At 35.0% G+C, this 27719-nt stretch overlaps 1 protein-coding gene across 2 annotated transcripts in view; it reads left to right on the top strand.

Annotated features, from left to right (window-relative positions):
* Positions 1-27719, top strand: part of TBC1D32 (TBC1 domain family member 32) — a 248907-nt gene that overhangs the window by 23472 nt on the left and 197716 nt on the right. For both annotated transcript variants that reach the window (XM_082730010.1, XM_082730011.1), the window contains exons 5-15: positions 1039-1107; positions 3546-3671; positions 6185-6263; positions 6369-6472; positions 6564-6625; positions 7208-7352; positions 9847-9906; positions 12837-12927; positions 16389-16529; positions 19212-19304; positions 21469-21611. In XM_082730010.1, the coding sequence (XP_082586136.1) occupies positions 1039-1107; positions 3546-3671; positions 6185-6263; positions 6369-6472; positions 6564-6625; positions 7208-7352; positions 9847-9906; positions 12837-12927; positions 16389-16529; positions 19212-19304; positions 21469-21611 (1113 nt within the window). The remainder of the gene's footprint in view (positions 1-1038; positions 1108-3545; positions 3672-6184; positions 6264-6368; positions 6473-6563; positions 6626-7207; positions 7353-9846; positions 9907-12836; positions 12928-16388; positions 16530-19211; positions 19305-21468; positions 21612-27719) is intronic.

The raw sequence follows: 27719 nt of genomic DNA on the forward strand, positions 1-27719 counted from the left end.
GTATAGAAATTAAGAGAAAGTGAAGAGCCAGAATTGGCACCTATTTTTAATCTCAGTAAAAAATCTGGATGGGTCATAGTGTCATTTAGGAGGATGGAGAAGTTTGAGGGAGGAACAGGTTTGGAATAAAATCAAGTGTTCTGTCTTGGGCATGTTAAGTTTGAGATGCCTATTAGACATCCTAATGGAAATGTTGAAAGGATAATTATATATAGCTTTAGAGATGAAGTGACTGATGGAAGTTTGAGTCATCACAATCCACCTAAAGAAGTGGATGAGAACACCTGAGGGAAGAGTATAGGTAGTAAAAATATGGGTGGGAATCTGAGTTATGATAGCTGGGTGACTTAGAGAAGTTATTTAACCTTAATTTTCATATTTCTCATATTTCAGTCATTGTGAATTGGGATCATATAGGGCTTGTTGCATAAAAGGTAATACATGACAACTATTATTTTAATGGCAGTTTAATTTTTAGATGGTTATTTTAGGTTTTAGTCATACTTAAACTGCCTTCAGCAAGAAAAAGACCCTTTCATTTTCCAAAATAACTTATGGTCTACTATTAAACTTTTCTCTAGATAGAAGCTTTTATATTGAGAATTTTTCACCAAAGAGGAGGCATGGAGGGCTAAGGAAAATATAGGAAAGATAAAGGGACAAAAATATTCAAGCAGCATCATAGTTGTGCCTAGGATACCATTAATGCCTTCTTGTTTTATCTTTCTGTTATATTCATCTCCTTTTTCTGTGTACAAAATATCTTGGCTTTGTATCTTTTGAATCTTGTAATGTACTACTTCTTGCAGTTGCTCAACAAATAATAATTTTCATGTACATGAGGTACACTGTTCTCCCGAGACTTGCAGTTCCTATTTAAATGCCTTGGAAAACAAATTCTAAGTTTTCTGCCAGATGAGAATAGATCACTATCTCTTCTTGTTCAGAATGCATTTTGTGCTTGGAGTTATATTAAAAATAATTTATAGCAGTATTTGTAAAAAGTCTACTAAATGAATGTTCTGTCAATTGTTACAGAGTTACAAATTTTGTCAAGGAAAATTGCAATTGATTTTAGACCAGTTGGATCCAGGGCAACCTAAAGAGGTAAGTTTAAAGGATAGCTGTCAAATTCAGTCAAATATTTATATATATTTATAATATATTAGATTGTGATCAGTAAGCAGCTGAACTGTTTCTCTTGAAAATAGGCCTTTATTATTATGGTGCTCCTAGACTAATGTCCCTGCTAGACTTTCCAGTCTTGAAATGAAAGGTCACAGAGCAGGGGAGGCTGCCAGAGAATTGTCATGGTTTGTAGAAAGAAATTTTTATGTCTAGTTTCAGTTTTGAAGGGATAAAGTAATAAGCAGTTGTCTTCTAAACTGTTCTTTCATTGTTGCTTTGTATGTGATATTTTAGTGATTTCCTTAAAGAAAAATGATCTTCATTTAATGTTCTTTCTACATCTGGAAAATGTGAGCTACTTCGACACTTTCGTTTATAGAAAAAGGATTTTAAAGAAGCAGTTCTGTTGAATTGTACCTGTTTATATTTTAAGGTTTCATAAATTACTGTTTATTAAGTCTTGTTTCATTAAGTCAGTCTGAAATAGAAAATAGTATTTGTATATCTTGCCAGTTGGTTTCAGTTTTTGAAATGTTTTTCAAGTTTTCATTTTATTTTTTAAAGATTTATTTATTTGAGATAGAGCGTGTGCAAGCACCAGCCGGTGGGGGGGGGGGGGGAGGGGTCAAGAGGGAGAGGCAGAAGCAGGATCTCCACTGAGCAGGGAGCCCAACTTGGGGATCATGACTAGAGCCGAAGGCAGATGGTTAACTGGGCACCCAGGCAAGCCACAAATTTTCATATTAAACTAAATGAACAGTTATGATTTACTCCCACTGATTTTTTTTTTAATCACAATAATTTTTAGCATTTCACATTCTGATTTATTTTCTAGGTTCTTTTTTTTTTTTAAGATTTTATTTATTTATTTGACAGAGATTACAAGTAGGCAGAGAGGCTGGCAGGGAGAGGGGGAAGCAGGCTCCCTGCTGAGCAGAGAGCCCAATTTGGGGCTCGATTCCAGGACCCTGAGATCATGACCTGAGCCAGAGGCAGAGGCTTTAATCCACTGAGCCACCCAGGCGCCCCTATTTTCTAGGTTCTTAGTAAATGTTTCAAAAGGTATTAGAAATGGAACTTGATTTTGTATAATAACAATCTCTCTTTTTTTAAACATTTTATTTATTTATTTGAGAGAGAGGGTGAGCATGAAAAAGAGCATAAGACAGAGTGAAAACACAAGTTGCAGGGAGGGGTAGAGGGAGAAGTGGACTCCCTGCCAAGCAGGGAGCCTGATGTAGGACTCAATTCCAGAACCTTGGGATCATGAACTGAGCCTAAGGCAGATGCTGAAACCACTGAGCCATCTAGGCGCCCTATATGATAAGAGTCTTATTGTCTTCCTTTTTAGTGGATTACTTGGAAATCTATACTTAGAAATGTATACTTATTTGGAAACTTTTATAGTACTTTTGCAAGTAGTAAGTTCTTAATGGGATTTTGTCCTAAAAATTAACTGAAAGGGAGAAAATACTTAATGTTTCTAAAATCCCTCCAAAGTCCCCAGTCCTATCACAAATACAGTTGTGTTTAGGAGTTTTTCTTTTATATGAATATATAGACACTTTTAAGTGCATGTGTATTCTTTTTCACCTAAAACTTGATACCCCGATTTAGAGGGTTTGGTTTTATAAGGTCTTAGCTTCTGCTGCACCCCAGCTTCTTGCCCCTTTTAAACCACTGTGTTTCAGTTATTTTAGCTGGGGAAACAACCACATTTTGAGAAACAGGTTAGAATCAGTGTGTTATTACTCACTGGTTGGAGAGTGGTGGGGGAGAAGTCTTGCTCCATTCATGACTGGAGTAGAGCTATTTTTTACTGCTTTCCTTTGGGTCATACTGTTTTGGGTGAATTCTGATTTGATTTTGCAAAGAATGATTAAAAAGTAAGTTTTCCCTGAAAATGTAGATAATCAGTTTTATATCACACTGTTGACTTTTCCTACCTCAGTGTCTAGAATGTCAGAAAACATGGTATAGCATCGAAAACTAGTCCAAGTTAATTCTTTTGTGAAAATTGTTCCTATATTCTGGAATGGGGATGTTTCACCAGGGGCATATTATGCTAATTTTAAAATTAAGGCCCTCAAACTATAGGACCACCTAGGGGTGCCTACTTAAGTAGGAAAACCTTGCCCTGGTGATTCAGATTTGGCCACTGTCCTTCTTCCTCTTTCACTTAGATATATGACCTAGAATCTCCAGAAGTTAGTTTATAATTTTTGCTTTATGTAAAGTGACAACCTATTTTTTTTCTGTTTAACGCTTAGTTTAAAAGAAATGAGTTCTCAAAAATTGTTTTATAAAAAAACCTCTGATTTTCATCATTTGGCTCTTTAAGACAATCATCTAGACTGCTTTTCAGTATTGGTGGTATCCTAGTGGCTGGGTATTAATAAAAATCTTTTAAATTATAGGTGAGATATGAAGCCTTGCAAACGTTATGTTCAGCTCCACCATCTGATGTTTTGAACTGTGAAAATTGGACGACTCTTTGTGAAAAACTGACAGTGTGTCTTTCAGATCCTGATCCTGTGTTTAGTGTAAGAAGATGCTGATAGAAATATTTTTTTAAAAATATTTGTTTTCCCATCATTCTATAAGCAACTGGAATTATTTTTTTTAATAGTGTATTTATTATTCATGGAATTTCAATTCCAGCTTTTGAGTTATAAAGATTTTCTTTAAAGACATTAACTTACTATTTCATGATTAGACTCCCAGTGTGATTAATATCACACTTCACTGCCAAATAATAGTAGACTGTAACCTTGCGCATTGTTTTATCTTGTAAAGGGATATCCAAATATTCGTGTTTTGTTTTGAATTAAGAAAAGTACTTAAAAGTCTACTTAAAGCATTTTTTAAAGAATTCATGACATATGAAACTTTGAACTTAAAATGATTAGAATTTATTCTAACTGAATCATAAGCATTTTCCTTATGCATTTAAATGTTTTTTAGAGATTGCTTAATTGCTTAAAAAGAGGAAGAAAACTAAAGCTAAGTTTAGAAGATAATTGAGATGAATCATAAATATATAAAATTCTAAAAATTATGAAGTCAGTAGAGAAATTATTGAATATAAAAAATGATACTTTTATACCTTCTCAGGAATACTATCATGTGAGTAAAACTATAATAAAAAGTATAGTTGTTGTATTGGTTATATCAGTGATGTAAATTAAAAAAAAATCCTACCATATCCCATATTCACATTTAAATGCAAATTTAGATTTAGTGGATCTTTTTCTTAACTGATATGTCAGGAAAGAAAAAGTTGGCTTTAAAATTGTTATGGTGCTTTCTACAGAATTTAAGATGTTAGCACAAGAGTTACATTTTGTTAGCTCTTCAGCAAATATGTGTTGATTACCAACAATGTGCAGCATTCTAGTTTAGATGCTGAAAACACACTGAGCAAGACAGAAGTCTTTGCCTTCATAGAACTTACATTCTAGTAGAGGAGTCAGACAGTAAGCAATTATTAAAGAAAAAAGAATCTCAATACATTTATCTGTTGAAAATCACATTCTTCCATCAATGAAGATAAAATTATACTGGTAAACTGAAGTGGTTTGGAAACAAGTGGTTTGCTGTTTTTATAAGGGGGGAAAATGTGTTCAATTACCTAATACCTGGACACAGTTCAACTTTACTGTCACCAGGTGATGATGCAGACTAATGTAAAAACTCAGTGATCCAAGAACTTGAAAAAGGAAAAAGATATTTCAGGGTCACTTTTTACATTTCAAGGAAATACAGTTGTAAATTTCTCTGTATTTTTTTTTAAAATTTTTTATTTTTTATAAACATATATTTTTATCCCCAGGGGTACTTTCTCCCTGTATTTTTTTTCTTAACAAAGAATAGTGGTCAGATAGTTTTCTTTTTATTATTTAAAAAATTATGTAACAACTTTATAAACAGTAAATATCCTAATGGGTCAATATAAGTGGCTTTGTTTAGCCATTATAGATTATTCAGCAAAAGTGTTATCAGTGTTTAATAAAATTGGAAAAAGTTGTTATGGAGGGGAAAGGTAACAGAACCCATCATATTGGAGTAGAAAAACAAGGCATGGCATACTTTTGATTTTGAATTTATGCTTGATCCAGATTCTTGAGTTGATTCTGTTTTTTTCATTTCCTCTTTTAGAGGACTCCTGCTTGTAACTGAATGAAGCCTGTCATGTTTGAAGAATGTGGCAGATACTTATCAATTGCTGCAACTATAAAAATAAGCTTTCTAAGATATTTAATATCCTCTATTCAGTAGGAATTCCCTTGGGTTACTAGAAATTTTTGATCATTTGTGTAACCATTTTTTTTCTGATTTTGCTAACATTTGATATAGGCAAAGTTCCCCGCCCCCATTCCCCATCCCAGAGTAGAGCACTTGAGGAGATCATATATATTTCTTTAATGGAATATTGAATTTCACAATTAGGGTTAATTTCATCATAATATTAAAGTTGGCAAAATTAAAATGGTAGCTATCATTTGTAAGTATGGACTAGTGCCAAGTACTTTTCCAGCTACATCTATGAACATTTAATTCATTTGTGTTGTGATAGTTTCTACTTTTAGATTTTTTTTCCCTACTTTGGGTTTTAATAATATAAATTTGGAAAGTGTGTTAAATAATACTTTTCTTGGGAATAGGCAAAATATTAGAGTCTTAAGTGTCAATTTACTGAAACTACCCATGTAAACAATGTAAAAAAACAACAAATGTTGAATTTGGAAAGGAGTGGAGTATTTTTTGTTTGTTTTCCTTTTTAACCAGTCAGTATACCTACTTTTCCCTTGATACCCTCTCATTATACCTTACTCTAGCTCTTAAACCTGACTCTCTCTCCCCCCATGTAGTTTTGGTCAATTTTACTTTTTACTGGCCAACATAATTGTGGTCTTGTTTATAAGTGCATTTCTACTCAAGTTTCTGAATAGTTATTCTGTTTAGTTTCTAAGTTTTTCACTATGTGAAAAATGGTTTTTTCATCTCTATTCTATTTGTGTAAGAATCTCTGATGCAAATCTTTTCACTTCCACAGGACCGGATTTTAAAATTCTATGCACAGACATTTACTCTTTCACCATTACATATGACCAAGGAGATTTATACAAGCCTAGGTATGTTTATTAAAATTTTTTGTGCTTAAGAAAATGGATAGGAAACAACTTTTCAGATAACACTATAAATGAGTGATAATCATAGTTTTAAATTTTTCTTTTCAGCTAAATATTTGAAGTTACACTTTCTTTCTAGAGAAAATCATATTCCTACTCTCTCAACTGGTATAGATACAAGTAATCCTAATGTGATCTGCTTACTTAAAAAGGTATTCACTTGCTATATGCTTTTTTAAAAATTTAAGCAGTTCTATATTTAAGATTTCTCATTTTTGAGAACTGTTATGCACTGCTTTTCAGGTTCGTCTTCTAAATGAGTATCAGAAAGAGGCTCCATCTTTCTGGATTCGTCACCCAGAAAAGTAAGTCCTCCAATTTATGCCAATATAAAATATAGGGGTGTTACTGTCCTGCGTACATTACAAGGAGAAAGAATAGAGACAGTCTTAATTGACTTAGTTTTTGGGAAGGGATTCATAAGTTTACTTAGCTTTTCATGTTTTGTACTTTCCTACATGAATGGCTCTGTGCAAATATCATTTTATACCATTTATTTATCACAAGAAAGCAAAATGAGGTTGTTATAACCTCCAGTTCTTTTACTGTTGGTCTTTGCTACTTTGGACAAGTTCCTTAAGTGTTTTTTAAACTTTTTCCATTCAGTTCTAAAATTTTTTAATAAGGTTGTAGGAGCAACTGTATGTCTAAAGAGGAAAGTTATGTTTGGAGAGCCAATGTTGGAGTAGAAAGAACATATGTTTTATAAAAAGCAGGAGGAAATTGGGTGTGAATCCCACCTCTACCATTAGCTGAAACAAAAAAAAGTTGTTTCTAAAAATTTTCACTTTGTTATTCCATAAATATAATATATATCACTGGTACTATGTGTATATGTGTTATAGCATTTGTTGTTTTCTAAAACTGTCTCATTCCCAAACTTCAAGGTATATGGAAGAAATTGTGGAAAATACTTTGTCCTTATTATCAGTTAAACATGATCAGAGCCATCTTGTAACACAAAAGATTTTGGATCCAGTTTACTTTTTTGCATTGGTTGATACCAAGGCTGTGTGGTTCAAAAAGTGGATGGTAAGAAAAAAATGGAATGTTTTTATACTTTTCAGTGCATTGCTGTATTGTTACAAAGAATAGCTAACATTCCAGTTTTTACAGTGTGCTGAGAGTTCTAATCACTTTTACAAAGGTAACTCATTTAAATCTTACGAAAATCTATGAGATAAATGGTATTATTACCCCATTTTACTGATGTGGCAGCTGAGGCATGGAGAAGTAACTTACTCAGGATTGTTCACCTAGTAAGTGACAGAGCCACACTAGAATTTTAAATGATAATCTATTTGAGTCTAGTAAGCTGAATGATCTATCCAAAATCTAGTCTTTTTTAGTTTAAAAGCTTCAGATTTTTAAAGCAGATATGGTATAACGTGAATTCAGTGTTCATTTTTCTCTGACTTAGGATGTATGTCTGAAAATACCCTTTCATTTGCTTCCTCCTGAGCATATAGTTTGGAAAATGTTTAATGTCCGAATGCCAGTGATTTCCAGAGGAGCTCATTACTGTTCTGGAACTCAAACTAATTTAAAAGTAAAAGAGATCCTTATGCTGTTACCTCCCTCATCTGCTGTGGAGTAAGAGTGGTCTGTGTCATAGTAGCTGCAGTGTTGGCTTATTATTCTCCTATGTTTGTCCCTCAAAAACTGGTCTGCTAGGCATTATCTATTTGTTGCTGTGGGGTGGAAAGTGGGGGCGTGACTTGCCATGCAGAGCGGCAACATGTTTATTTACTGCTTGGCACAGTTTGGTCATTACCTGGTTAATGGCTTATTTTTATTTTTATTTTGCCTTTTGTTATCTAAACTGTATAGTAATGCCTAATTAACCAAAACCTAGTTTTGTTCAGGGTTTAGCCCTTACCTGGGCTGTTTATGTTTATGGTTGGTAAGTGTTTGCTCAATTTAATTAACTTGAACCCTTTGTTACATCTGACATTTTGTTTTTAATTTTTAAGTATCAAATCATATATTTGTAGAAAACATGTGAAATAAGTAAAAGTGCAAATTAAATTTCTACAACACAGATATAACTATTTTGGTTATGTAGTTATATGCGCTTACAAATTTATTGGTTTAGATCTTTAATAAATCCTATTATGTTGGAACACATGGGTGGCTTAGTTATTTAAGTGTCTGCCTTCAGCTCAGAGTTTTAGGATTGAGCCCCATTTTGGGCTCCTTGCTCAGTGGGGAGCCTACTTCTCCCTCTGCCTGCCACTCCCCCTGCTTGTGCGCTCTCTCTCTGACAAATAAATAAAATCTTTAAAAGAAAAACAAATGCTATTCTGTTTATTTTTTTACTTAATCTTTTTTATTGTTAGTACGTGATTTTCAAGAGTATGCAGCAGATCACGTAACCAACAGAAAATTCCTTAAAAAAAAGTTAGCTCCTTAGTGTATTCTAGTATTAATGAAAATTCATCACATTATCCTATACTCATATAAGTGAGAGGCTGGCTGACTTTCTAAAGGGCCATACAGTAAATTTTTGGTTTTGTGGGCTCTACTGTCTCTGCATCCTCTCAATTCTGTTGTAAGCCCAAAGCATCCATAGATAATATATAAATGAATGGGTATGACTGTTGGGTAAAATTTCACGTACCAAGTCAGGCGGCAGCTGAAGTTGGCTTGAGGGATATAGTATAGTGACTGGTCTAACGGTATGCCCTATGAGGATTTCCTTTCAGAACATGGTCAAAAGTTGGATTGTTGGTTAACATTTCTCTTTTAAAGCTGAAAAAAGGATTAATCATTTTTAAAAACATTTTAAGCCACTAGGGTTAAAACACATGGTTTCTGTTAAATCTCAATTAACCACTCCCCATTTAGTTAAACTCTATTTCCCAGAATTCTGATAGTTTTTATCAACTATAATACTGTTTGATAGTTTTTACTAGGTAAAATGAAGAAGCTGCATTGAAAACACATGATATCTAATATATTCAGTAATATTTATGTATAGTCTCCCCTTTATGCAATGCATAAAAAGCAATTCTTAATTCTATTATGTTTAGCCTTAAGGAGAAAACTATTTTTCGGTACTTTGAATTACTTAAAAATATATGATTGTCAGAAAATGATTAAGATACTGTACTTCAGAGCATTTCATGCTTATATGTAGATATAGCATGAGTTCTACATATGTAGATAGTAGAGTATCCTTTTTATTTGGAGGGATGTGATCTTCCCCACCCCAGCTTTTCTATCTTTCCTTCAGATTTGGGTGTTGATAATGGTTTTAAAATAACTTAGCACAGAAACTGGTTGCAATTGAGGGATAGAGTATTTTTTCTGCTGGTCTGTCAATAAATGATCCATAGTTTTTTCATATCATTTGCATTCTTGTGATTACTCTGCTCATAATCTACTGTACATAGAAAAATCTGCTTTGTACTGATTACAGTAATTTAAAACTGTTGTTGGTAATTTATGTTATTAGAAATGATGCAGGAAAAATAGACTTTAGTATAACTTGAATATTAAATTTATCATTTTCTCCTAATTTTAGCATGCATCTTATAGCAGAACTATAGTACTGAGACTTCTTGAAAAGAAATATAAATCCCTGGTAAGTCTGTTTCTGTCCTTATGTTGAGAAATAATATCACACAAAGATATATGATGTAATAAGTTAAATGTGCAAAGTTGAGTGATAATTAATCTTGGTTGATGAGGCAATCCCCCTTTTATGTGATTTTTTAAAACTAGCATTCTGTGAAACATAAAAGGATAAAAGTAGAGACTTAAATTATAGTCAGGATAACAATTAGGAAATCCATAGTTACATAGTAAATTGAGATGTAATAAGCTAGTTTGAGATGAGCCTTATTTTTAAGTATAGTAACTTAATTCAGGTCAGTTATTTGTAGGGGAGTTAGTTCTATAAAATATACCCATGCTTTTGACTGAAAGTTGTATGAAAAACTCAGAATGATAAGTGCTTTTGCATTTACAAAAATTAATTCAAGTTATATTAAATATAAACTAATATAGTAAAATACATTAGCAAAATTTTCTATGTTTATTGCTATTCGTAGAATAGTGTGTAAAGGCATTGAAAGGAATCAAAAAGCAATCAAATATGATAATAATTGGCAAATATAAAATGTGAAATTTATTAAAGTATTTTTCCAACCAATGTGACTTTGAAATAATAAGTATGATTTTTGTAGCTAGAATCTTCAGTTTAAAGGGCAAGGGAAATATTTCTGGAGTTGTGAACTTCTGGGTGAGTGTAGCATATAAGGAAAGAACAATTTTTTGTGTTTGTTTGAGAATCAAGAGCATTGAATTTCAGAAAGGAGAAGAGAGGAATGCTGAAGAATGGGGTGGGGATTTATAGCAGAAGTGGTACCTCTTTGGGGGTGCCTGGGTGGCTCAGTCAGTACAGCGAATGACTCTTGGGCTCAGGTCATGCTCTGTAACAGAGGGAAGCTCCAAACTCAGCAGGGAGTCTGTTGGAGATTCTTTCTCTCTCCCCCTCTCCCTTCCCCCTACCTATACAGATGCTCTTTTCCTGTCTCTCAGATAAATCCTAAAAAAGTAGTGTTTAAAAATGTTTAGTGAATTGAAATAAATTTCTTCTACATTCCATTTCCCCCTCCCATTCCTATTTTAAATGAAGATTTTTGCCATATGAATATAGACTGATCTTGTCAAAATAGAGGAAAGGAAGAGAAACATCAATGATTCACCCTCTCCATGGTTTGTCCTACAACTATTTCATTGTTGCTATTGCAGGGGCTCAGGTAGAAGTATTGCAAAGGTTTCTGATAGATTATTTTTTAAAATAACAGATTTTTAAGGATTAATTATACAATAATCAATCTGAAAATAGTTATTTTATTATAAAGAACTTTATATAAAATATTTCCTGTATGTAATGGGTCAAACTTGCTTGAGATTTCAACTTAAACCTCATTTTCTCTTAAAAAGCTTTCCTAAACTTAAAAAATATGTAAGTTCATATTAATAGAGGAGGGATGGCAACTCAGGTACTCTTAATTGCTAACTCCTAAGATGGAGGGAGGGCAAAAGAGGGAAGTTAAAAAAAAACGGGCATGTGCAAAACCAAGAGGAAAGTTAAATTCTAGTTGTCAGTATTTTTTTAAATGACTTTGAGAGGGCAAGAAAAAGGAAATACACTACATAAAGCCATTTCAGAAGCCATTCCCTTAAGGGTAGATAGGACAAAGAATGAAGTTGTTAAAATAATAATTTAAATATGCTGATAGACAAAATGCTTTTCAGGTACCTCATGACTTTACAATGCTATGAAAATAAAGCTCTCAGCTTTCTCAGCTCTTAAGTTGACAATGCAGGGGGCATGTGGGTGGCTCAGTCAGTTAAGCCTCTGCCTTCGGCTCAGGTCATGATCTCAGGGTCCTGGGAATGGACACCCACATTGGGCTACCTGCTCAGCAGGGAGTCTGCTTCTCCCTCTGCTCCTCCACTCTATGCTTGTGCACAGGCTCTCTCTCAAATACGTTAAGTAAGTAAGTGAGTAAATAAATAAATAAATAAAATCTTAAAAAAAATTGACAGCACATACATACATTGTCTTCCCTAATGCTATCCTACTTGAAATTTTGTAAATGTATTATTACATAAACGTAATAGATTGCAGAGTAGCCACTAACCATGTATTAATTTTAAATGACAATGAAAGAAAGTTCAAAAATGCCCACTTCCCTCAATTTCCCTAATTACAAGATTTTAGTAGCCACATAGAGCTAGTAGCCATTCTACAGGACAGTGCAGACATTCAACAGTTGCAAAAAATGCTGAAGGTATGAGGGAGATGATAGAAGAAATGATTTAGCAGATCATTGTGCCAAACATACTGCTGTCATTAACGTTCGTGTGAGGAACTCCTATAAAGCAAAAGACAAATGCTTGGAATGGTCATAAAATTTCCACTATACATGCACAAAATCTGATCTTCACTTATGAAAAGTGGGGATAGAGTTTGTATTCATTTTTCCCAATGTTTCCTTTCAAAAGTTGGGCCATGTATACTTTAAAATTTATACACTCACACAGACACAAATCTTTTGATACTTGCCTCTACTGAATATATAAAGGAATGCTCCATAGGGAACAGAAGGCTTGATCTAGTTCATATTCTGTTGGCTAGATAGGAAGAAAAGACTCTAAGGCAAGTGAACTGGGGATATTGGCAAGAGTTCTTAAAGTCATGGTCACAGAATTTTTTGCATCTTTCACTATAAAGTAGAAGTATGAATCTATTTTTATCCATTGACACTGACAATATAGCAATATTGTTGGTCCACATGTTTTTGTGGTGTTTCCCAGAATGATGCCATAATTAAAATATAACTGGGATCCTGAGCTTCAGTGGCCTGGAAAGGTATTATTTTAAATATTTTTGTTAAATATTTTTTCCAGCATAGTTTTAGAACCTTAACTATTTTTTTTTTAACTGCTTGAGCTTGGGGGCTGTAAATTTCTAGAATTAATAAGTTATTATTTTATTAGATAACTACAGCAGTTCAGCAGTGTATTCAGTACTTTGAGTTGTGTGAAGCCATGAAAGCTGGTGAGATTTTGGGTCATTCAAAGCATTGTGGTAAGTATTGTTTCCTTCGTTACATACTTTTAAAGATGATACCTTTGACTAATAGCTTAGTAACTCACTTTTTAATGTTCAGTAGCATGGTAAATTAGATCACTTGTGCTAATGTAAAATATTTTCACAAATTTTAAAAGACACAGCATGACTTTAATAACAGCTGTACATTTGAAATTAATGCATTAGCATATAGATTCTTACATGCAGCTCTTCAGTTTATACTAGAGTATCTGTCCTAGTCTGTTATATTGCAATACTAAGCTTCTTATTCTTTCCTCTGGTATATTAGTCATTTAATTGCCCTTTATATGCATTTTAGAAAGAGGAGGAACATTTCTGTAACATATTGTTTTATTACTGGATACCCCACCCTGTGATTCCTGGCTGTCTGTCCTCTTTCTGAGCTAAAATACCCTAGATGTTTCATAGTCTGGCCTTAATCACTTTATTAAATCCTAGGAATAATTAGAGTAGATCTTCTGTTGTAGTCAGATTCTGCTACATACAAGTGTTTTATACACTTTTGTTAATCTTTTTGAATTCTCTTTTGTAAGTTCTCTGAGAATATGAAGGTCTTATTTTTTTTATCCTTGGGTAAATTCTTTAACTCAGCAAGAAAAATGGTGAAAGACCAATAATAAGTGAGTTTCAAAAACTAGTGTTGTATAGTAAAGGGGGAAGTACAGAAGCCAGAATTTATTCAAGAGGAGGAGAAGGATAAGTTTACATAAACTATCTCCTTTATAAATTTATGGGTTTTTAAAATTTCTTGATATTAAAATGTTATATATAGTTCTTTTTTTTTCTGACCACCATTCTACTAGGACATCATGGCTTTGCTCTCTTCCCTATCTAGTGAAGACTTGGCATGCTTCATGCTTTTTAAATATTTTTTCTTCCTTTTTGCTATTTCTTTCAGAATCCTTGCTCTTTCTCTTTCATTTCAGAATTTCCTGTCTGCAGTTTCTTGTCTTTAGATCAGTTCAGTTTTCCATTCTCCCTGGTCTTCAGGAAATTGAGCAGAGAGCATTTGTTATATACTTAATGGGGATATTTACTTTAAATTTTTTTTTTTATTTATTTGAGGGAGAAAGCACAGAGGGAGAGCGAGAGGGAGAGGGAGAAGCAGACTCCCCACTGAGCAGGGAGCCTGAGGTGGGGCTCAGTCCCAGAACCATGAGATCATGACCTGAGTGGAAGGCAGATGTTTAATCAACTGAGCCACCCCGGCATCTAGTGGGCATGCATAGTTTTCTAACTATAGCAACTGTGTCCTCTTAGATACTCTTTCTTAGATATCCTTTTTTTTCTTTTTTTTAAAGATTTTATTTATTTATTTGACAGACAGAGATCACAGGTAGGCAGAGAGGCAAGCAGAGAGAGACTAGGAAGCAGGCTCCCTGCTGAGCAGAGAGCCCGACGAGGGGCTTGATCCCAGGATCCTAGGATCATGACCTGAGCCGAAGGCAGAGGTTTTAACCCACTGAGCCACCCAGGCGCCCCTCTTTCTTAGATGTTCTTAGATATTCTTTCTTCAGTTTCCACAATAGCTATTAGAAGCTTTCACCAGTCTTATTAAGGGCTCTGCTTTGCCCTGGCCCATTTTTCTCTCAGCAGGAGACTTTGCATCCTACTGTACTAAAAAAAGGGGAACTTGGCAGATACGAATTCCCCAAATTTCCTGCTTCTGAGCATACAAGTGCATGTTTGTATGCCCTTACCAATGTCCCTTTTCTTTGGATTGCACTGAAGAGGTATTACTTTCTAGATTGGTAATTTTGTTCTTGTTTCTGTTCCTATATGGCATTCTTTGGGTTTTGTTTCTGTTTTAGAACTAGGATATTGCTTCAGTTGTTACTGTGTCCCCCTTTCTGTTGGTACTTCCCTTGTGTCATCTGACCCTCCTTATGTACCTTTTAAATAAAGACCTGAGCCAGTTCACATGTATTTTACTTTTTTGCTTCCCTGCAGTGAAAACTCTTCTAAGTATCCTAAATACACCCAGGCCCCATTCCTTAACTTCCTATTTACTTTTCAGCAGTGGAAATGAGGCAATTCCTAGTGCTCCATGGATTTCCTATTATCAGTTTCCCTCTTTCTTGTCCTAATTTTACAGCCTTTGTCTCTGTTTACTCTTTCTCTCTTCTTCATGGTACCATTCTCTTTTGGATTTCCTTATTCTTGTGAGGAATCCTCATTACACTGGAAAGGCTCTTTTCTTTGTAGTATGTACTCAACAAGGGTTTTGCCCTTTTCTTCTCATCTTAGTCTATCTGTTCTCTCTTGTGGCAGACCGTTTACTTTCATGGTTTCAAATACTGTATGGTGACTCTGAAATATTTAAGTCTGCCACTTTACTGAATTCCAGATCCATATACCCATATCATACTTAGAATATCTATCTGGGTGCTCCATGGTACTTTAATATTGAAATATCAAGGATTGAAATTACTTTATTCTATATCTAGACTGGTTTCTTGCTCCTTTCTCCTTTAAAATTACTTAAATAGAATAAACATTCACTATGTATCCAGATGCTGAGGTAGGAACTTGAGAATTTTCTTATTTTCTCACAGTCCCCATGTAGTCCTGTCTAAGGCCTGTTGACTTAATTTTCCTAAATATTTATCTGTCTGCCCTTTTCTGTTCTTGTTGCTGATGTTTTCGCTCGTGATTTTTTTATTCTCGTTTCAGACCTTTACCTTCTCCCATCTACTTTTCATGCTACTCGCAGGGTTTTTCACATGCATATTTGATTACTTTCATGCTTACAATCCTTTAATATCTTTTCAGTCGCCTCTATAATAAAATTCATTTTCCTTCTGCAGCTTAGTCCTCTGTGATCTGCCCGTTACCCTCTAGCCTCTTGTCTCTACCACTGGCCTCCTCAAGTTCTGGTCATACACGACTGCCATACTCTGAATTAGAAGCCCAATTTCATGCTGCTTACTGGTTTTTGACACCAGCAAGTAGTTCAAGGTCTTTAATCAAACAGGTGCTCAGTAGATCTTGAATGTATGGATGAATGATATATATTAGGTGTATGTATTTTACAGATTCTAATTTCATTTGCTAACATGGTTATAAATACAGTTTTTTTATAATATAAACTTCTAATTGATAGAATTAAACAGTAATATTTTCTATTGACTTCCTCCCTTAACTTGAAGTTTCTCTTGATAACATGGTAATTCTGACAATCTTAAGCCATTTTAGAATGAATACTGTATGCATCTTACACTTTATTGAGTCTAAATTTTGTGGTAAATGCTTTTCCCCAGAGATTTAGGTATTATAGGATCTTAAGGAAGCTAATTAACTTTTTTTTTCTTTTTAACACCAGCAGAGTCTTCATTATAGACTTCAACCTTGTTTAATGTTCAGAAGGGAATGAAGATAGGTATTATCTAAAATATAATAGCATTAAAATAAATGTATTTGTTTGCTTTTCTTTTAAGGGAATAAACAAAAAACCTTCTACTACTCAGGACAAGAATTACAATATATTTATTTCATTCACTCACTATGCCTTTTAGGAAGATTATTGATCTATACACAAGGCAGACGGCTATTTCCCATAAAGCTGAAGAATAGAAAAGGTAAGTACAATTAGGAAAAACAAATATGTTTATTCTGGTAAGGTTTATGTGCTATGAATTACTAAATTTTGAAGATTTTGCCTGGTTCCTTTTAGGATACATAGTGACAAACCTATTAGTTTACTGATGGCTTATATGCCTTGAAGTATTACATTTGCTTTTATCAGTATGTGCTTTCCCCCTACATTGCAGTTTTTTTATTCATCCAGCCTTTAATGCTTTTCTTATTTCTTCCTGTTTTTCAAAATCCTGGACATACTGAATGACCCAGCTCTGGATTCAGAACTAGAAGACCTTGTTTAAATTCTAGTTCCCTTATAAACTGGCTGTGACTTTTGGGCGACTTACAACTTACTTAACCATTGCTTGTTTTTTTTTTTTTTTTTTTTTGAAATCTACAAAATAGAATAATATTGGTGATACTGAGATCACACAGTTTTGTGATGATTGAAGATGAAGTTTCAGAATACTGTTATAAACTGCAAAGCCCTGTACCACTTAATATATTGCTATGTTACCCTAACTCTTGTTTATTTTTTTTAAAAGATTTTCTTTATTTATTTGACACAGAGAGACACAGCGAGAGAGTGAACACAAGTAGGGGGAGTGGGGGAGGAAGAAGCAGGCTTCCTGCTGAGTAGGGAGCCCAATGCCAGGCTTGATCCCAGGACTCTGGTGTCATGCCCAAGAGCAGAAGGCAGAGGCTCCATGACTGAGCCACCCAGGTGCCCCTAACTCTTATTTTTAAAGTTTTCCCCATCAAAATTGAGCACACACTGTTACTTTTTTGCCTCCCTTAAAACTTTAAGGTTATACCAGGAATAGCTGGTCTAGCAGCCAGCAAACTTTTTTTTTTAATGTGTCAATAGTATTTTTGGTTTTGTGGGCCACATACTGTCTCTGTTACATATCCTGTGTTTTTGTATATTCATGTGCTCATGTCTGTAAAAGAGTTACCACAGCTGGTCTGAAACTGCTGTCCTTAGGAAGGCCTGCTTGCAAGGTTTCACTAGCTGGCATCTGGGAACTTGGGTTTCTCTCTCTTCCCAGAACTTAAAAGAGTGATTCACTGTGTCTACCTAAATGTTTTATACACGTAGTGTAGTTTATACCGAATACTTGCTTTTCTCCTGGGAGTCTGGAATCCTGGTATGTGCTAGGCAGATGGTGCTTATGTCATCAGCCTCCAGTAAAAAGCTTGAGTACTGAGTCTCTAAGAAGCTTCTTGGTAACCAACATTTTAGATATGTTGGCACAGCTTGTTGCTGGAAGAATTAAGTGTATTTTGTGTTTTGTGTGACTCCGCTGGGAGAGGACCCTTGAATGCTTGCAACTGGACCTTATCTCATATGCTTTTGCTTTGTATCTTTTGTTGTGATATATCATAGCTGTGAGTACAACTCTAGGTTGAATCCTCCTAGTGAATCACTGAATTTGGGTATGGTTTGGGGGACCCTTGACACATTTTACACACCTTTAAAAGTATAAAACAAAACATTTTTAGCTTGTGAGCCTTAGGTAATTAGGCCATAATTGCTGTAGTTTGCCAATCCTATTATGGAGTATCTTCATTCTGAACACTGTTGTATTGTGTTCTAGTTGTTTTACTTAAGGTTTTCTCCTCATTAATGCTGGTTATGAGCTAAAAAAAAAAAAAAAAGAAAAAAAAAGAAAAAGAAAAAGAAAAAAAAAAGAACCGTTTTATGTTCTTATATATCCTGTGGTGATATAATTCTAGTCATAATGAGCACTTAGAGAATGGACTTTCCAGAAAAGAGCTTCCATTTTATAGATATTGTTGAACTTTTCAGAAATAGATTAATAAATACTTGTGATGTTATTGCAAGTATTGAACTGAAGTTTATATGTCTATCATCTGTAATTTAGCAGTTTATGTTGACTTTTAGTATCAACCTTTTGGCCTGACAAATGTCACAGATCATCTCAAAACTCTGTTTTGAGAGCCTTTGTTCTACTGTATTAGCGGAAGTCAACATTTACCTCTAAGCTTCACCTGTATTTTCACTGGAATCGTAATGAAAAGATTCTTCAGGAGGGATTGGTAAATTACAACCGAGGGGCAAAATCTGGTACTGTTTTGTATGGCTAGTGAGCTCATTATTGAAAAAAATTACAAGACTGTTTTGTCACATGTGGAATAAAATTAAAATTTGGGGTGTGTAAAGTCTTATTGGAAGACCGTGGTACTTGTTCATTTGCAAGTGAACTGTGGCTCCTTTACAGCATCATAATTGAGTATTTGTAACAGAAACAGTTTGGGTATTGAGCCTAAAATATTTCCTAGGGAAAGTTTGATTCCTCTTCTATAGTTCTATATAGATAAGCTGGCTGGAACAGTGTATGAAGCTGAATTTTATCGTTTCTAAAAAACTCATGGTCCTGATGAGATTCCTAGATCTTCCTGTCATAGGTTTATATGAAGTGATGGGTCCACCATAGGTGGTGAAGCTGCACGTGTATGTAGCACCTACTGCATTATTGTTCCTGCCACCCTTTAACACCCCATGTCTAATTTGTTTTCCTGGAGTCTTCTGTCTTGGGTTCCAGCTCCCTTCTCCCTAATTTTACCATAGTCTCTGAAAACTCAGGAGGATGGGAAGCTCAGTTCTAAGTTGTAAGTATGTACTAGAAAATAATCTTTTTCTTTTTTCCTTTTCAAAGATTTAGTATCCCTTACAGATCTTCTGGTTCTGTTCACCCAACTTATCTATTACTCACCAAGTTGTCCAAAGATGACATCAGCTGCACATTTAGGTAATTCTGCTTCTATTTTAAATAGTGTAATAGAAATCATCTAAAAATACTTAATAGTCCATTGTCTAGACATTTTGGGTGACTGACCTAGTTGGGTAAAGAGGTTTCCTAAGATGCAGTACTACTCATAACAAATTACATTGGTCCTGGAAGTAATCCATGAAATTTAATTTTGTTCATTGATGTTTTAAGTTGTTCCTAATTTACTACCTTTTTATGTAGAATCAGTTTTGCTGAGAATTTTAATGTTGCTCTTAAGGTCAAGATGTTCTTAAGAAATGCTGTTAAGATAGGTTTGATTGATAGGTACTATTGTGTTCTTTCTTGTGTTTTCTGTGCTTTATACTTGCCTGATGTTTTGATCAGTCTGCTTGTTTTAGCTCACATCTAAAACTTCAGATCTTCTCTTATTACAGAATAAAGCAAAAACAAAAACAAATCATGATCGGTGTAATAACTTTTAGTCTTTAACTGTTGACTGGATAAAGAGGTTTAAAATATTAACATTTAAAAGATAACTTACACTTTTTCCTTTGAATATCAGTGAAAGTTTACAAAGTAAAACAATTTAATAACAAAATGCTCCCATAATCTATAGACTCATAGTGTTCTAAACCTGCGTGTTACCATAGGAAAGCTGGCAAACTTCTGGGAAGAATTCAAGTGAGTCAAAGAAAAAAATTAGTTTGGGCCATATATATTAATGCTATATGCATCTATTAACCGGTATGCTTTTTTATGCAGTTATAACAGCTTATTAGTCTTAACAATGGCCCTCAAACTTCTTTCTGCCTTTACAGCATTTCCATGTATAAACCTGTAGCTTACCTAGGTCCTCCTGAGATATGCTCCTATAACATACTGTGCTTCCTTTGTTAAAAATGTTCCTCTGTGTAATTATTTGTCAGTGGACTGTTTTTTAATTTTTTTGGTGTGTTAATTCTGTTTATAGTGCTTAGCACAGTGTCTGTCACATACTAGGCACTCAATAGTAGATAAAAGAATGAATGAATGAACGAATGAATGGCCATATGCTAAGCAGTAGTATCTCTCATTGTAAACAGGGTCTGGAACTGGTTAGAAAAACATCACTTAACATTTCTTCTCCATTTTCTTTTTGTCAAGTATTGACTTGAAGTCTTAGTGTGCATGGACTATAGAATATTATAACCTAAATTATGAATTTTAATGTTACTTTTACTATTACAGCTTACAACCTTGAGCTGCCAACTTTTGGTTTCTTACTGATTTGTAAAGTACTATTTTGTGTGTAGATTGGGTTAAATAACCTGAAAATATATTGGTTTGTAAAACCAAAAATATTACTTATTTTAGTGACTATTCCCTGTGTTACATGTATTTGTATTTGTGTTTTCCTGTATATATCTTAAAAGAAAGTCTTTACAATGCTCATTCATTTCACCCGTTTTATGGTGATAACCAATAGTGGTGTATTAGAAAAGGAGGTTTCACCTCTTCTGCCTTTTTAGCCATCCTTTTGGTTTGCTTTGATTTTCTACTAGGCTGGACACTTGAATACATATATTTTTTTAAAGATTTATGTATTTATTTGAGAAAGAGTACATTTGTGGGGGAGGGGCAGAAGGAGAGAGAGAAAATCTCAAGCAGACTCCCCACTGAGCATGGAGCCTGGTGCGAGGTCTGTCTCATAACCCTGAGATCATGACCTGAGCAGAAATCAAGAGTCAGATGCCTATTGACTAAGCCCCCTAATGCCCCAAATATTTATTTTAAGAAAAAGAAAAAGCAAATACAAGTAAGTGTTTGCTGGGAGGACAAAAGTTGTAAATTTGCTTCAAATCCCATCTTCACTGTTAATCAGTGACAATGTGAAACAGTGAATGATCTGTTGTTTCTCAGCATTCAGATTTTGTCGTTTACTTTTTAAAAATTAAATGAGGATATATTGAGCTTAATTGATCTTCCCTTAGGTTTCAAGTAATAATTTGACAATACCTCATCCTTTGGGCATTGAGTTGTGTGATTTTTTTTTTTTTTAACTATTTAACCTTGTTACTCTTTTTATTTGTTTATTTATTTTTTGTTGTTGGATCTTTTTAGAATGGCAATGGCTACTCATAAATAAGATGTATTAAGTTCTTAATGTTTAAAATTTTTATTTCTAAAAATACTTGTTTATCAGATAATTACTCTCCTGCAAGTATGGTGACTGAAGATCTTCGGATACTGTGTGATCAAAAACAATGTGCAATCGAATGCTTATATAATAACACTGTGATTGAGGCACTTCTTCAGCCTATTCATAATTTAATGAAAGGAACTAAGGTTGGTATTTACGAAAGAGAGTCTCCTAATTGGGTATTAGGGAATATTCAAAGGGACTTTATTTCTGAATTCAATGTATTTGAAATATTTATTATAACATCTTTCCATGTATGAATGTATTTTATGCTGACATAGATTTTTATTTACTGTTAAATATTAGTTTATGTAGTTAGTTGATTTATTTGTTATTGGCAATGTGGGGGGAAATACATATACCATAATTGTTTTTTCTAGTCAGGCCAAGATATGATTATAAGGATTGGAGAAGTTATTAAGGTAGTTGTCTTGCAAATCTAATAAATCTTGTGAGTTTATTCTTTGTTTTAATAGCAATTTTATAGCCTTTACATTATTTTTCTGAATTCAGCTCTGTTTTATGTGAATAACTAGTTTTTTAGAAAAAAGAATACATATGTTCAGAATGGGATTTTTTATTTTTTTATTTTTTTAAATTTTTTATTAACATATAATATATTATTAGCTCCAGGGGTACAGGTCTGTGAATCGCCAGGTTTACATACTTCACAGCACTCAGCACAGCACATATCTTCCCGAAAGTCCATACCCAACCACCCTCCCCCGACCCCAGCAACCCTCAGTTTGTTTTGTGAGATTAAGAGTCTTTTTTTTTTTAATTTTATTTTTTTTATAAACATATAATTTTATCCTCAGGGGTACAGGTCTGTGTATCACCAGGTTTACACACTTCACAGCACTCACCAAAGCACACACCCTCCCCAATGTCCATAATCCCACCCCCTTTCTCCCAACCCCCCTTCCCCCAGCAACCCTCAGTTTGTTTTATGAGATTAAGAGTCACTTATGGTTTGTATCCCTCCCAATCCCATCTTGTTTCATTGATTCTTCTTCTACCCACTTAAGCCCCCATGTTGCATCACCACTTCCTCATATCAGGGAGATCATATGATAGTTGTCTTTCTCCGTTTGACTTATTTCGCTAAGCATGATATGCTCTAGTTCCATCCATGTTGTCACAAATGGCAAGATTTCATTTCTTTTGATGGCTGCATAGTATTCCATTGTGTATATATATACCACATCTTCTTGATCCATTCATCTGTTGATGGACATCTAGGTTCTTTCCATAGTTTGGCTATTGTGGACATTGCTGCTATAAACATTCAGGTGCACATGCCCCTTTGGATCACTACGTTTGTGTCTTTAGGGTAAATACCCAGTAGTGCAATTGCTGGGCCATACGGCAGTTCTATTTTCAACATTTTGAGGAACCTCCATGCTGTTTTCCAGAGTGGCTGCACCAGCTTGCATTCCCATCAACAGTGTAGGAGGGTTCCCTTTTCTCTGCATCCTCGCCAGCATCTGTCATTTCCTGACTTGTTGATTTTAGCCATTCTGACTGGTGTGAGGTGATATCTCATTGTGGTTTTGATTTGTATTTCCCTGATGCCGAGTGATATGGAGCACTTTTTCATGTGTCTGTTGGCCATCTGGATGTCGTCTTTGCAGAAATGTCTGTTCATGTCCTCTGCCCATTTCTTGATTAGATTATTTGTTCTTTGGCTGTTGAGTTTGCTAAGTTCTTTATAGATTTTGGACACTAGTCCTTTATCTGATATGTCATTTGCAAATATCTTCTCCCATTCTGTCAGTTGTCTTTTTTTTTTTTTTTAATTTTTTATTTTTTATAAACATATATTTTTATCCCCAGGGGTACAGGTCTGTGAATCACCAGGTTTACACACTTCACAGCACTCACCAAAACACATACCCTCCCCAATGTCCATAATACCACCCCCTTCTCCCAAACCCCCTCCCCCCAGCAACCCTCAGTTTGTTTTGTGAGATTAAGAGTCACTTATGGTTTGTTTCCCTCACAATCCCATCTTGTTTCATTGATTCTTCTCCTACCCACTTAAGCCCCCATGTTGCATCACCACTTCCTCATATCAGGGAGATCATATGATAGTTGTCTTTCTCCGCTTGACTTATTTCGCTAAGCATGATATGCTCTAGTTCCATCCATGTTGTCGCAAATGGCAAGATTTCATTTCTTTTGATGGCTGCATAGTATTCCATTGTGTATATATACCACATCTTCTTGATCCATTCATCTGTTGATGGACATCTAGGTTCTTTCCATAGTTTGGCTATTGTGGACATTGCTGCTATAAACATTCAGGTGCACGTGCCCCTTTGGATCACTACGTTTGTATCTTTAGGGTAAATACCCAATAGTGCAATTGCTGGGTCATAGGGCAGTTCTATTTTCAACATTTTGAGGAACCTCCATGCTGTTTTCCAGAGAGGTTGCACCAGCTTGCATTCCCACCAACAGTGTAGGAGGGTTCCCCTTTCTCCGCATCCTCGCCAGCATCTGTCATTTCCTGACTTGTTGATTTTAGCCATTCTGACTGGTGTGAGGTGATATCGCATTGTGGTTTTGATTTGTATTTCCCTGATGCCGAGTGATATGGAGCACTTTTTCATGTGTCTGTTGGCCATCCGGATGTCTTCTTTGCAGAAATGTCTGTTCATGTCCTCTGCCCATTTCTTGATTGGATTATTTGTTCTTTGGCTGTTGAGTTTGCTAAGTTCTTTATAGATTCTGGACACTAGTCCTTTATCTGATATGTCGTTTGCAAATATCTTCTCCCATTCTGTCAGTTGTCTTTTGATTTTGTTCACTGTTTCCTTTGCTGTGCAAAAGCTTTTGATCTTGATGAAATCCCAATAGTTCATTTCTGCCCTTGCTTCCCTTGCCTTTGGTGATGTTCCTAGGAAGATGTTGCTGTGGCTGAGGTCGAAGAGGTTGCTGCCTGTGTTCTCCTCAAGGAGTTTGATGGATTCCTTTCTCACATTGAGGTCCTTCATCCATTCTGAGTCTATTTTCGTGTGTGGTGTAAGGAAATGGTCCAATTTCATTTTTCTGCATGTGGCTGTCCAATTTTCCCAGCATCATTTATTGAAGAGGCTGTCTTTTTTCCATTGGACATTCTTTCATGCTTTGTCGAAGATTAGTTGACAGTAGAGTTGAGGGTCTATTTCTGGGCTCTCTATTCTGTTCCATTGATCTATGTGTCTGTTTTTGTGCCAGTACCACGCTGTCTTGATGATGACAGCTTTGTAATAGAGCTTGAATTCCGGAATTGTGATGCCACCAACGTTGGCTTTCTTTTTCAATATCCCTTTGGCTATTCGAGGTCTTTTCTGGTTCCATATAAATTTTAGCATTATTTGTTCCATTTCTTTGAAAAAGATGGATGGTACTTTGATAGGAATTGCATTAAATGTGTAGATTGCTTTAGGTAGCATAGACATTTTCACAATATTTATTCTTCCAATCCAGGAGCATGGAACATTTTTCCATTTCTTTGTGTCTTCCTCAATTTCTTTCATGAGTACTTTATAATTTTCTGAGTATAGATTCTGTGCCTCTTTGGTTAGGTTTATTCCTAGGTATCTTACGGTTTTGGGTGCAATTGTAAATGGGATTGACTCCTTAATTTCTCCTTCTTCTGTCTTGTTGTTGGTTTAGAGAAATGCAACTTATTTCTGTACATTGATTTTATATCCTGACACTTTACTGAATTCCTGTATAAGTTCTAGCAGTTTTGGAGTGGAGTCTTTTGGGTTTTCCACATATAGTATCATATCATCTGCAAAGAGTGATAATTTGACTTCTTCTTTGCCGATTTGGATGCCTTTAATTTCCTTTTGTTGTCTGATTGCTGAGGCTAGGACCTCTAGTACTATGTTGAATAGCAGTTGTGATAATGGACACCCCTGCCGTGTTCCTGACCTTAGCGGAAAAGCTTTCAGTTTTTCTCCATTGAGAATGATATTTGCGGTGGGTTTTTCATAGATGGCTTTGATGACATTGAGGTATGTGCCCTCTATCCCTACACTTTGAAGAGTTTTGATCCGCAAGGAATGCTGTACTTTGTCAAATGCTTTTTCAGCATCTATTGAGAGTATCATATGGTTCTTGTTCTTTCTTTTATTGATGTGTTGTATCACATTGACTGATTTGGGGATGTTGAACCAACCTTGCAGCCCTGGAATAAAACCCACTTGGTCGTGGTGAATAATCCTTTTAATGTACTGTTGAATTCTCACCAAATCCTACTGTTTGGTGAGAATTTTCGCATCTGTGTTCATCAAGGATATTGGTCTATAGCTCTCTTTTTTGATGGGATCCTTGTCTGGTTTTGGGATCAAGGTGATGCTGGCCTCATAAAATGAGTTTGGGAGTTTTCCTTCCATTTCTATTTTTTGGAACAGTTTCAGGAAAATAGGAATTAGTTCTTCTTTAAATGTTTGGTAGAATTTCCCCGGGAAGCCGTCTGACCTTGGGCTTTTGTTTGTTTGGAGATTTTTAATGACTGTTTGAATCTCCTTACTGGTTATGGGTCTGTTCAGGCTTTCTATTTCTTCCTGGTTCAGTTGTGGTAGTTTATATGTTTCTAGGAATGCATCCATTTCTTCCAGATTGTCAAATTTGTTGGCATAGAGTTGCTCATAGTATGTTCTTATAATAGTTTGTATTTCTTTGGTGTTAGTTGTGATCTCTCCTCTTTCATTCATGATTTTAGTTATTTGGGTCCTTTCTCTTTTTTTTTTTGATAAGTCGGGCCAGGGGTTTATCAATTTTATTAATTCTTTCAAAGAACCAGCTCCTAGTTTCGTTGATTTTTTCTATTGTTTTTTTGGTTTCTATTCATGGATTTCTGCTCTGATCTTTATGATTTCTCTTCTCCTGCCGGGCTTAGGGTTTCTTATTGTTCTTTCTCCAGCTCCTTTAGGTGTAGGGTTAGGTTGTGTATTTGAGACCTTTCTTGTTTCTTGAGAAAGGCTTGTACTGCTCTATATTTTCCTCTCAGGACTGCCTTTGTTGGGTCCCACAGATTTTGAACTGTTGTATTTTCATTATCATTTGTTTCCATGATTTTTTTCAATTCTTCTTTAATTTCCCGGTTGACCCATTCGTTCTTTAGAAGGATGCGGTTTAGTCTCCATGTATTTGGGTTCTTTCCAAACTTCCTTTTGTGATTGAGTTCTAGCTTTAGAGCACTGTGGTCTGAAAATATGCAGGGAATGATCCCAATCTTTTGATACCAGTTGAGTCCTGATTTAGTACCGAGGATGTGATCTATTCTGGAGAATGTTCCATGTGCACTAGAGAAGAATGTGTATTCTGTTGCTTTGGGATGAAATGTTCTGAATATATCTGTGATGTCCATCTGGTCCAGTGTGTCGTTTAAGGCCTTTATTTCCTTGCTGATCTTTTGCTTGGATGATCTGTCCATTTCAGTGAGGGGAGTGTTAAAGTCCCCTACTATTATTGTATTATTGTTGATATGTTTCTTTGATTTTGTTATTAATTGGTTTATATAGTTGGCTGCTCCTCCGTTGGGGGAATAGATATTTAAAATTGTTAGATCTTCTTGTTGGACAGATCCTTTGAGTATGATATAGTGTCCTTTCTTATCCCTTATTATAGTCTTTGGCTTAAAATCTAATTGATCTGATATAAGGATTGCCAATCCTGCTTTCTTCTGATGTCCATTAGCATGGTAAATCCTTTTCCACCCCGTCACTTTAAATCTGGAGGTGTCTTCGGGCTTAAAATGAGTTTCTTGGAGGCAACATATAGATGGGTTTTGTTTTTTTGTCCATTCTGATACCCTGTGTCTTTTGACAGGGGCATTTAGCCCATTCACATTCAGGGTAACTATTGAGAGATATGAATTTAGTGCCATTATATTGCCTGTAAGGTGACTGTTACTGTATATGGTCTCTGTTCCTTTCTAATCTACCACTTGTAGGCTCTCTCTTTGCTTAGAGGACCCCTTTCAATATTTCCTGTAGAGTTGGTTTGGTGTTTGCAAATTCTTTCAGTTTTTGTTTGTCCTGGAAGCTTTTAATCTCTCCTTCTATTTTCAATGATAGCCTAGCTGGATATAGTATTCTTGGCTGCATGTTTTTCTCGTTTAGTGCTCTGAAAATATCATGACAGCTCTTTCTGGCCTGCCAGGTCTCTGTGGATAAGTCAGCTGCCAATCTAATATTTTTACCATTGTATGTTACAGACTTCTTTTCCCGGGCTGCTTTCAGGATTTTCTCTTT

The sequence above is a fragment of the Mustela nivalis genome (assembly GCF_964662115.1).
Source record: "Mustela nivalis genome assembly, chromosome: 5".
Taxonomy (NCBI): domain Eukaryota; kingdom Metazoa; phylum Chordata; class Mammalia; order Carnivora; family Mustelidae; genus Mustela; species Mustela nivalis.